The following is a 12,078-nucleotide window of genomic DNA, read 5'->3' as shown; positions in this document are numbered from 1 at the left end:
ACGCATATGAAAAAGCGGGAAGTGGGCATAGGAGAACAATGAAAAATTCAAATGAGACCTCAAAAGGCCTGCATACGTAATAAGAAATACGTATACCCCCATCAGTGTGGTCCGTTCTTTAGCGGATCCACGCGGCCAAGGGGTAGATGTTTAGGAAGGGAGGGCAGCACAAAAATGCCTTCCTTGTTTCGCTGAGTCTTCTAATTTCCCCCCTCATGTTCCAATGTTGAAACATTCTAAGGGGGGGCGGACTGCTACGGCGTCGTCAGAAAGAAAGCTCAGCGCCCTTCTCTGATTGATACATTGATATGCCTTGTTTGCATACCAAACTCAGCCTCCTTCTTCCTTCGCCGTTTTACTTCTCCCTCTGCCTTCGTCCTCGGAGCCGTATGGCTGTTGTTTTCCAATTCAAAGATTCAGTTCATATCTTCTGTTGTTTGAAGGGCATGCCGTACAGCAGCCAAAGAAGGCGATGCGTGCATCATCTGAACAAGTAGCCCGCCCATGCAGGGGAATCGTTTACATATCATGCAGAAGCCCTTAGGATGCACATCTCTCCAGCCCCTTCATCCCCAAGCTGCCCACGGGAGCACTATAAAACTCTTTGCCGGCCCTAACCAAGCAGCTGTTACAACACCTTGTGGAGTAGAGCCGTTAAAAGACACTAATGGAACCCATGGGAATCCCCGAGTGCGGTGGTATCAAGGCGCATGGTAGGGTCAACCAATTGAGTTTTAGGTATGAGATAGAAGAGGGTGCGTGTCTGCTCTGCCGGTGCTTACTTGCAGCACATCCGGATTCTCTCGTGCCAGAAGGAAAACAGACAGGAGCAGACCCGGGGCCTCTGTCTCAACATGTGTAGACAGTACTTCATCTGCATGTTGTACCAACAAGAGCAGCTGGTGCTGCCTCTGTTGCTGTAGCGCAGAGCCATGTCCAATCTCCTGCAACAGGTGAGCCACGCACTCGGGCGCGAGCTGGCTGCTGAAGTACAGCCACCGTTGGCGCAGCCTGAGCAAGGGCGAAGCAAAGCAAAAGTGAGAATTCCAGATGTGCAGAGAGAAAACTGGGTCGAGCTTGCACCCAAGTCCCAAGACATGCGAGTTTGGCAGTAGACACACAGTCTCTGAAAGCACAAATTCCGTGCACTTTAAACATTCGCTTGCTATTCGGGTCTCAGGAAAATGAGGGCTGAGGGCAAGCTCAAGCAGCAAGGACGAAGGGCGTCGATGACTTGAAGCCGATAGAAATGGCATACCGATCCGCTAAGACTAGAACATCTAGAGCGGGGGGCCCCGCGAGGGGTTCTTCTGCCTCGTAGAACTCCTTCCTTGCCTTTGCCAGCAGCCACGACTGGCCGGTGCAGGTGACGCCCCTGATGTGTACTGCCAGCTTGGCACCCCAGGCCCCATCTACGCCTTTTGCTGTATCTTCGAGCTGCCGCTGCTGCAACTGCTGCGGCATATGGGCCAAGGCGAGTGCGACTTGCAGGAAACTGAGGCGCTCTGAGCAACTCCAAAAGAAAGGGTGGCTGCAGCAGCTCACAGCTTCCCTCTGCCCACAGCGCCACAGGGACCCCAGCAGGTTGGCAGCCAGAGGAGCCCCCCTCAGCTGCGGCGGAGCAGAACTCCCCCGTGTTAGCACCGATGATATGATATCTCTCAAGACATCCCGGAGCTGAGAGGCACTCCCTTTCTGAATGCTTCCTGCTGCTCTTGTGGTCTTCAGAGCGGCCAGGAGAACATGCGGCGCTACCAGATCCACGCAAGCGAAAAGCCGCCCATCTTTGTGTCCTGCAACGAGGATATCCTTCAGGCCAACTGCGAATTCAAAAGCTCCCTCTGCCTCCTCTTTCGCCTTTTTAGACGGATGGGTTGCTATAACCACTTGCTGCAGGAGTCCATAGGCTTCAATGACGGAGGCGCATATGTCATGCAGTAGCCGTCTAAGGGACTCAGAAGGGAATTGCACTTGTTGTTGTTGCTGTTGTCGTTTGCCTTCCCCATTTGGCCAAAGTACAGCACATGGACACGGATCCCAGCTCTCCGCTTTCAAAAGCGCGCTGCAGGTACTGTGCCTCTGCAGCAGGCAGCAGCCTGGTGGAGGCCTCGTTGCGGTATGTTGGTTTTCAAAGAATTCCCCGCACACGCAACAGCTTGTAGCAGCCGGTTGGCTGTCCCATGCGGCCTCCTTGCGAAGGCTGGCTGTTCCTGCGTTCTCCTCGTTTAGGTTCCCATGGGCGCCGCATCCCGTCAGCAGCTGCTGCAGGCTACACACCCACAGTGTGTCCGCGGTTGAGAATGCGTCTGGGAGTTGTATGTACACCGCAGAGTTCTCCGCTTCCTTGCAGTGCACGACGTTCACGCAGCTCAAGAGGCCCCAGGAGGCTCCTGCAGGCGTGTGAGCGCTCGCCAACAGACGGAGTGCCTCCACAAGACTTGCAGAGGCAGTCGGCGGCAAAGTCCTTCTAAAGAGCACCATCTGACCATGCGAAGATCCCAACCTCTGGGTGCCCCACGATGCCCATCTATGGGCTGCTGCATGAGGGCGCCTGGGGTCCAGGCGAGGGCCCTTGGCGAGGATTCCTTTGCAAGAGCCCTCCAGGGGGGCCCCTGAAGCGTAATGAACCGCGCAAGACGCCCCCAACTGCTGTTTCCAGACTTTGATCCCTCTATCCTCGGATGTCAGAACAGAAAAACCCAAGGCTTCCAGCTCCTCTGCATGCGGCAAGAGGCAGCGTGGGGCTTCCCTATGCAAGGTTCCTCCGCCGCCTGCTATAGCGGCGGCATGCCCCTGCATGCGGCTCACGGGGGTTGCCGGCAGTCCTGGAGGGCTCGTCCTTTGCTCTGCTGCTGCTGCATCGGCCGTCGCAGCTTTAGTGGTTTGACTTGCAGCTCTCGAGGAGAGCCACCAGTCTCCCACGTCATCATCGAGCTCTACCAGGACACAGGGAAGCCCTGAGGTGTGGATGGAAGGGCGGGCTTCTGCGAGTGCGAATTCCAGCTCCCTTTTAAGGGGAGTTATAGCAAACTCTTCCCGTTTGCCTTCGATACCCACCCTGCCGTCTTCCTCTGGCGAACCAAAGCCCCACCATGGCGTCCACTGCAAATCCTCATGCATATACGGCAGACTGTATACCGAGCACGTAGGGGACCCTGCAGCCCACGCGTCTTCAGTTTTTTGCAGCCAACGCTCCGAGCTTCCGGCTTCTGCTCCGTCGGCACTGTGGTCGCTATTGCTGCCGCCGGCAGGAGGCGCTGTCGTAGGTGTCATCGCTGCCGAATGCTGGCTGTGCGCCTGCAGTAACCGGTCCTCTGTGTCGTATTTGGGTTCCCGGAGACCCCCCTTCAAATGTCCTACTGAAGGGCCCTTCAGCAGAGCTGCCCACCGCCGGAGGCGGGAGAGCGGGAGGGCTGTTGCATGCGGCAGCAGGTGCTTTTGGAGTTGCTGCGGGGGTACCGAGGGGCAGAGGTGCAGAAGGAAGATTCGCTCTTGCGCTGCAGCAACCTCCTGCGTTGCGCAGTATGCTGCCAAAGACTTGCATGCACTCAGCAGATCCTCCTGGCTCGAGTGAAGATACAGCACGCAAACGTGGGTCCCACAAGTGGCTGCCCTCTCGAGCAGCTCGGCAACCTCATGCACCCCGCAAGGTGGGTAATCGAGGCTGAGCGACGCTCCAGAAGTATTCCAGAAAGAAAACTCCGAGTCACCACCACAGCAGCGGTCAGGAACTGATGCTACCGCGGCCATGTCACCTGTCGAAGACCTCGATGTCGTCAAGGCATAGCCTGCACGTGCTGCGCTAATGCGTAGCTCGGCCTCAGACTGAGATTCCATACGCCGCTTATGAAGCAGCAGCAGCTTAGGGCACGCTCTCGCCGCCACCAGTCGGCAAAGGGCCTTCTGCTGAGCTTCTTCGTTGGAGGCTATGAGATACACAGACGCAAGGCGTGCGCCCGACAGAGGAAGAGAAGACGCCGAATTTTCGAAGATGGAGCCCGCGTCGGCGTTAACGGGGAAGCCATCGTCGGCAAGGCTCAAAGAGAAGGACAGCGCGGCAGTGGAGGCCCCTGCAGACGCCTGGGGAAGGCCCTCCGAGTCGAAAGTGACCAGACGCTGTAAGCTCATCGCGGAGCTCAAGAGGCGCTCCTCGCCTGCATCGGTGTCTTCGAGGTTCCGTTGCTGCTGCTGCGAACCGCTGCCACTGCTGCTGTGCATGAATTGCTCTTCTGCCGCTGCCTGGCAGTACCAGTGGAGGGTGGGGGGAGGAATAGGGGGTAATCGGGCTGCAGCGTCAGAGAACTCGTCTGCCCCGTAGCACAGCTCGGGGGGCCCCCCTCCTCTCTGAGGAGCGGCCTCCGCGCCACACTTTGGAGCCTGTGCAGCCCTCCCGAGCATTTGCAGGAGTACGTCTGCTGCGTCGTTGCATGTGCGTTTCTCTGTTTCCTGGCTCAAGGTACAGTGCTCAAACGGACTCCTTTCCCCAGGCGAAGGACCCCCCTGATGCGCAACACCCCAGAGGCCACTGCTGTCGAAAAGGCTTGCGCTCCGTGTTGCCCCCACACTTGGCCCCCCCTCCGTGCATCCCCCCAGCGGCTGCTCCACCGGGGAAAGAAGCTCCAGAGGCCGGTGGGTAGCAGGAAGCTCTCTCGAAGAAACTTCCTCCCCCCCCACAGCCCGAGGTGTACTGAGAGGCGGCTCCTGCTGGGGCCCCCAAGGCGACGCTGAAGCGTCACTGTGGAGGTCAGTGCCGATTAAAGACCCGTCTATTTGCAACTGAGGAAAGACGCAGGCATCCCCCAGCTTGATGTGCGTCTGGGATACCATGAGGCGCTGCTTCGAGCGGAGGTCAAAGGACGAAGCAGCTGCCGCCGCTACGTCATCGTCTGCCGCAAGCTGCTGGAGCACCCAAGAACTCAATGCTGTGTTTGTATCCAAACTGGCAGCAAGCTGCTGCAGTGCCTGCTGCTGTTTCATGTCTTGCTGGAATTGCAGGAGCTGCTGCTGCTGGAGCTGCAGATGCTGCTCAACCCCAGCCCCGTACCTAAGGTCTTCAAGAAGGCTTTGCCTCTTCATCCCTTTGATATCTGAGGCTGCTAGCTCCTGCTGCTGCTCTAGTGACCAGAGGGATCCGCCCAAGGAAATGGATGCTCCGTCTGCCATCTGCTGCTGCTGCTGTTTGAATGGCAACGCAGTAACCACCGAAGCAGACGTACTGAGTGACTTTAGGGTATCCTGTCTATCCTGCTGCTGCTGAGGCTGCTCACGTCCACATTCTCCGGCTGCTGCCACAGTGTTCTCGAGCCTTTTTCTATTACTTGAAGGTAGTGATTTGGTTGCTGCTGCTGCTACTGCTGCTGCTGCTGCTGCTAATGCGGCTGAGTCCGCTCGCTTGAACCCTCCTCCGTTGCGGCGGTTGCCATTAGATGCCTCGGGCGTACTTACGTCCTTCTTTGAGCTCGTTTTGCGACTGCGGCAGAGCGCAGGCAGCTCCAAAGACGACAAAAATGCATATACAGGTAGAGGGAAACCACATAGATGTCGGAGAGGAAGCCGGTTGTATGCAGATGGACCGGGGGGAACGCGCAACAGCCGCGCCACACCCCTGCTTTCCCCACCCTCTACGTTTATTTACACCTTCGCGCGGTCGAAAGCCAAGAAGCAGACGCAAATCTACCTGGTATGCCCAAAGGCTTCGAAGTCATCCAAGTTGAAAAGGGGCGGTCTGAGGAATTGCGGCTGCAGCAAAGAATTCCTTTGTGATGGGAGAGGAGTCGAATAATCAGTGGAAATGCGCAAAGGCCATCGCCGCTCGCTGGTTTCGTGGTAGAACGCACAGAGGACTCCACGCGGGCAACTGTTGCCGCCCCCGCCACGCCCTTTCGAGCGAAAGTCCATGCAGGGCATTGTCTTGTAGTAGGAGGGGTGGTAAAGCTGTTCTTTGCTGCCATGCGAGTACGGGCAGAGTGTGCTGAAGCAGGGCAAGCACAGATATGCGGCCACAAGTATACAGGGGCGTCTATACGTGTTCATCGCTCAAGGAGGTACTCTGATTCCTTCCGTGCAATAATTTGGAGCATCGCACACATTGGCTGAAAGCTAGGGAGAGAACATGGAGGAGGAGGAGATGAAGAGGATTAAAGGACAAGGGGGCTAGTCAAGAGCCTCAGGCTCTGCATGGGAAGCACAGGGAACGGAGCGGCTGAGCAGAGACGCCCATAAAGGGGGGCACCCGATAAGCGGAGCGAGCTAGCACGGCGAGAAGTGTAATGCTGCTTCTCCAGAAAGCAATGCCTCTCATTTAGTTAAAAGGCGCACCCGTGAGGGCATCTGCGGGCGTAATCTGCCGAATGCACGTCCTTATTCCATGCGGGGCAGGGTTCGCTGCCGTATCCTGAAACGGTAGGCATAGGGAGACAGGAGCCCACATGGACAACGCAGACGTGTCACAGATATGAACGAGCGCATAAATAATGCAGACCACTGCCGCTACAGAGGCAAGGATACGAATCATGACCGCTCGCCCTTGAGGAAATGTTTCCTATGCATGGCTAGCTAGCGAGATGACTGTTGTCCACATGCCGCAGCATTCCCCTGTTCTCCGTTCCGATTTGCCAGCGCACCTGCGCTCCCCCCCATTCCCCTGGCCTCGCCCCTGGTACCCCTAGCAAGCCCCCTTTCCTGATAAACTTCGTCTGAAAACGCACCAACTTGAGGAGATCGCCTGCAGTCTTGGTACGTGTGCGCATACACACAAGTATACCAGTCGTGCTGCACTCCGTAGGGGCACCAGACGGTCTTGAAATGCTGCATGAAGAAGTCGCTCTGAAGAGACAAACAGCATGCAACTATAAATCCCCTGTATCCGGAGAGCCCGTAAAATGTACAGCCAGTTTTTCCATGAGTGTGTTCAACGTAAGACACATAAAGTCTCTTTTCCACATCTCTCTATACCCTAAACATACGACCAGCCTCTTTCACGATGTGCCACCTTGTAGGGAATGAGTTGTTGCACAGGGGCTTTAATCTATGAGAGGCAGGGCAGGGAAAAAAGAACCGACGGAAGGGCATGTCTCCTCCTGGATCGTGAAGAGGGGAGCGCGAACTTCTTCTCGAGAATGTGCAAAAGCGCAGAATTGACCCCTTCCACAGCGCTCGGTCTGATGCAGAAACCGAAACACGTATTCATCTAGAGGCGTAGGAGCGGGAATGGCGCGTCAGAAGGAATCATCAACAGCGTGGTTTAGATGCGGAATTACACGGGGAGGCCGCTCGGCAGCTATGAGAAAAATGAATACGGGTTCTAACGCAGCGAGGCACCCTCGACAATAAAGAAACACGGACGCTACCCGCAGATCGGAATGCATTTTCCATATTCTCATGTATTCCCTAAATGACTGCTGCACTTCAAGTACTGTCCTCACTCCATTCCTGGTTGCGTATGAGGAGCAGAATCGCTGCTTGAATATTGTCGGATGATAGAGGAGCTCGTGTCTATTGTGGCTTTTCTCGCACCTGCAGCGCGCACCGGAACGCCAGGATATACCAAATATTTGGCGTGGCTGCCCAAGATGTACCACAAGATCAATCGTTGTATCAATGGGGCAAACACATATGCATATCTATAATTATATACATGTATATATGCTCCCAGCACTGCCTGATGTGGCAACTGTCAGACAGAAGGGCGCAAGTCCGCTTGCTAACTGGACTACTGGCTAATAGAGGTACTTTAAGATGCCGTGTGCGCCGCTTAGCACTTTCCACACGGCAACTGGTTCTCCATGTACAGCTCTCAAGGCACAGCGCAGCCCAGCTACCCATGCGGCTCGTGTTCATCAGGTTGATCTTATGAACGCATGAGATGGTGATTGTACATGTCCTTTTACTCTTCCCTTGGAACACTTATAGGTGTTGTGCGCCATATAGATCAGTGTCTTTGGGTGTTGCAATAAACATCAGATGACTTTGTGCTGATATTACATAGAAATACAACTGCGATGCGAGATATGGAGATGGGCGCGCACTGCATTTCAGAGCATTCAAGGTGGAGCGAGCGTGCTGCATTTCGATTGGTTCGCAGTTACAGGGGCTTTTGGCTTACGCGTCCCCTTTCGAGCACTGGAGTGTGGACGAATCTAAATCGAAATGCTCCTCGCACTGCTCCGCCCGGTAAGTCACAGGGAACCTGTTGACAGCACAGCAATTCCGTATTGCAGAAGCCACTGAAGAAAGAAGCGCCAGCCACTAAGAAACGAAAACCATGAAGGAATTTGCGACACTACAGGCAACAATTGGAACGGCAGATCCTATTGATAGCAGGGGCGAAGATACACGCATACAGCTAGCCGGAGTTTTTGTTCTGAGCATCACCTGGCTCCCTACGATCTGCTTCTCAGTGCCACAAGCACACAGGCATATCCTGGAGCAGAGGTGCACGGAGCGTGTCATGCCTAGGCTCTCTCTCTCTCTCAGGAGGCGGAGCAGCGCAAGCGAGATGCAGCAGCAACGGGCTACAACAACAACGCATCTGCACTTGAAATCAGTACCATGGGATTTACCGTCTCTTGTCTCTGAAGTTATGATAAAAGGGGCAGTATTTCTTGTCGTGAGATAGAGAATGCTTATGGCGGCAAGGGAAAACTTTGAAGGAAGAAAGATTGAGAGCGCCGTCCTGGTCTTCCCACCCAAACGTCAGACGGGATCTTGCCGTGGATCCTAAGGCAAGAACAGCGGCTTCCGCGGCGAAACTGCCGCTTTGGCCATTGCAGGGGCTAGGGTTGACGGAGACTGCCAGACTTGTTTCCGCGGGCTGCGTAGCATTTCTTGCCGCTGCTTCTTGTGCCAGCAGCTGCACCTTTTGTGAAACTGCAGATGCATCTTCCTCGGCATAAGGCGCTTTGCATTTGACACAGCCGCTGCCACTGCCCAAAAGATTCCCCTCTCCGCTAACGCTGGAGGAAGAAGGGAGGGGAGATCCGACAATCGAGTACTCGAACCGGGGGACCCGGCAGTCCGCCACTCCACTACAGCAGCCCGAGCTGCTGCCACCGCAAGACTCCTCCACACTGTTTGCTTCCGTACTGCTGCTGCTGTATGCCCGAGCCTCCTCTATGGGTGCAGTCTGCTTGGCCTTTTGCGCTGTTGTTCGCGATTCCCGCGGTTCGCCATTCGAGCTGTGTTTCAGGATCTGCTGCAGTTGCAGCTGCTGCTGGTGCCGCTGCTGCTTTGAAAGGTGCGTCCTTTTGGGAGTTTGCGGCGTGCCTGCGTCTTTACAGACTTTCCCATGGTTCTTGTCATCTTTATATCTGTCTTTTGGCTCCTGTGGGGCGGTGGTCTCATCCACTCGTTCAAGGGGATGCACGCTCCCGTCATGCAGCTGCCTCAGGTGAGCCTCTAGGCCGTACGCCTCGGGAGCTCTCAGGCGGAGTTCCGCAATCGAGGAGGCGGCATGCCAAGCGTTATTTTCTTTGCTGCACGTGATAAGCTCCGACCGGAACCGCGCGGGGTGAAGCAGGAGCTCTTCGATCGTATGGCAAAAGGCGCAGCTTAGCCCCGAGGCGCACGAAGCCCCTCGAGAGTCAAAGGCGTAGCATGGCCGATCCCAGTACAGCAAACGGCCGGTAGATGGATCGATGGGTGAGCGACCTGCGTAGAGCGAAGAAAAGGAGAAGGAGAGACACACGTAAACGCTACAATGCGTGCTATACCCCACGGCGAGAGACAGGATTCGGAGACAGCAGCCTCGTTCAACTGGAAAGGAGCATCGATAGGCCTTGTACCCATACATTCGTATATCCATCCCACGTTACCGAGCCGCGAACCCCAGCACTGCGACGGTGCGCACATTGTTGTCAAGCGTGTTCTCATCAGTGCATGCAAATACCCATGACCTCTAGCCCTAGAGATAGACTAAAGAAGCCCGTCGTACCCTCCGGCACAGTTTCCGTTACAGTTAGCATGGCACTGATAGAAACAGAGGCAGGATAGTACGTGGAGGTGCGTATCGAGGGGTGAAAGGAAATTTACGTCTCGGGAGCCCTTTGACCGTCTCGTCAACAAAAAGCGTCTTGAGTTTGTGGAGCTCTTGCGGATGCTCTAGTGATTCGTCTAGTACGGGCAAGGGGCAGAGCAACTGAATCTCTGCCTGCAAGCGCGCTTCTTGCGTGCGACGTGTTTTTTCTTGCCCCGACTGGCCACCAGATGAAGAGGAAACAGAAGAAACAAGAGAGATCGTTGGCGAAGAGGAGGATGGGGTTGATGCAGGAAGAAAGGTGGAAGCGGAGGAAGGAGGCGTTGCTGCAGATAAGGAGGACGATGAATAAGAAGCTGCTGATGAGGTGGAATTAGCAAACGGAGGAGCACCTGTTTCCATATATCCTCCTCCCCCTACCCCTAATCGAGATCCCTGACCCTTTTCCTCTCTTGCCAGTTTGTCTGCGGATCGAGAGACCGTCACGCCTCTCCCCTTGTATGGTGGCGTAGCTGGAGCCTGCACTTCAGCCGCCGCACCTGCGTCCCTCCTTCCCCCTGCACCGTCTGTTAGCGCCCTTGCTGCCACGGAACGATAGGAGGTACACCCGGAGAGGGGGAGCCTACGGGGACCCTCAGATCCCTCCCTCGCTGCTGAGGGGCTGCTGGATGTTGCTGATATGGCTGTTGTGCAGCCACCAAAACCTGGTGCAGTACCTAGGGCTTCAAGGCCAGGGGGAGCTGCTACATTACACGGCTCTCGTTCCGGCGGGGCCGCTGCACCTGCAGCCTTTGCCTGCATCTCGTCTCAAAATTACTCTCCGGCTGCTGCTGCTGCTGCTGCTCAATAGATGTGAAATATATTATATATAGCCCTTACAGAGCTGACGCAGTGATCGCAATGCAAATACTGGGGATCTTGTCACTGCTTCCGAAGGGGATGGGCGAAAACCTGTTGCTGGATTCCCTTCGTAGCCTATGGATGCTGTCTATATAATTGAATGCATGAATGCATATTTATGCGCACATAACTTTATGCCCTTATGCACGCACGCATGCCCACGCACGTAGTAAGTTTATATCCTCTTTATAAGAGTCCCACACACATCAAAACGCGATTGAAGTCGGCTGCGCCCTTTCGGCCCGCAGCTCGTATGGGGGAGGAGCGGGATGTCTTTCCTGCCTCCACTACCACTGATTGCTGAGGTCTTTCCGGACACCAGTTTTCTTCTGCCTTTAGACTTTCGGATTTAAGACTGTGCTTCTTCTTTTGAGGGAAGAAGATGCAGGAAACAGGATGGGTGGAGAAACAGACGGCCTTCAAGGGATGGCCCTCGGCCCCAAACCAAACGAAACTTATCCAACCTGCGGTTGCGATGGACTGTGCAAGGTCTCCACATATGACCTAGAAAACCTCGCCCGCTGATGCCTGCACCTGACCTGAAGGCGGGCAACCAAGCAGGGGCACGGTTTAATTTTTGTAGGATGATGATAGTTCCCGCTACTGTTGCTGTGCCTGCTGCCACCGGGGCTGCTGGATGGAAACCCACAGGAAGAACGCGTGCGCACCGTCAGTTATTTCGACTGAGGAGGTCACCTGTAATGCCGCTTTGGACCACTAAAAGGGGCCCGAGCGGTGTCTGGAGGCGCGGAAGACTGAAACGCCAGGCTCCAGACACACGGTCGAGTGGAATTCGCCTGCAGCCGCCCCCCCGACTTCGTGTCGCACGGCCAGACTGCAGAATGCGGTCTCATGTCTTCGTAGGAGCAAAACGGATGCAAGGGAACTCTAGGATACCACAGAAGCAAACGAGGAAAATTCAGCCACCGCCTGTCATGAGAGCGAGTCGTATAGGTATATAATTGTGCATATGTCTGTATATGGAAGTTGGAGGCTTGTGTATATACACCTGAGCGCAGCGAACACCGCGCGGCTCGGTCGGAGGCTCTGCGGCGACTCCTGCAGAAATAGAGTGCCTACTTGCACTGTCTGGACAGATTTTGTGATATATTCTGATTTCACGCTCAGAAGGCTAGGAGATTGAAACAGATTTTCCCTTTGAGTGCCGTTGGGCGTTCGTCTGCCACCGCAGCCGCCGTAGTTCG

General features: G+C 55.4%; 1 protein-coding gene across 1 annotated transcript; it reads right to left on the bottom strand.

Moving 5' to 3' along the window:
• Positions 1-416: 416 nt before the first annotated feature.
• Positions 417-10,774, bottom strand: LOC34617871. The gene is made up of 15 exons (XM_026335743.1): positions 10,331-10,774; positions 10,030-10,192; positions 8,914-9,648; positions 8,562-8,868; positions 8,105-8,188; positions 7,425-7,515; positions 7,062-7,160; positions 6,708-6,825; positions 6,319-6,394; positions 5,678-5,971; positions 5,268-5,470; positions 4,240-4,724; positions 1,259-4,092; positions 783-1,011; positions 417-485 (listed from the first exon to the last, which is right to left on the bottom strand). Exons 1-15 carry the CDS (start codon positions 10,772-10,774, stop codon positions 417-419), a joined length of 6,231 nt encoding a protein of 2,076 aa, XP_026191528.1.
• Positions 10,775-12,078: the final 1,304 nt, after the last annotated feature.

Source organism: Cyclospora cayetanensis, unplaced genomic scaffold, assembly GCF_002999335.1.
Source record: "Cyclospora cayetanensis isolate NF1_C8 unplaced genomic scaffold, CcayRef3 CcayRef3_contig_8, whole genome shotgun sequence".
Classification (NCBI taxonomy): Eukaryota; Apicomplexa; class Conoidasida; order Eucoccidiorida; family Eimeriidae; genus Cyclospora; species Cyclospora cayetanensis.
This window is presented reverse-complemented; position numbering and strand designations above follow the sequence as displayed.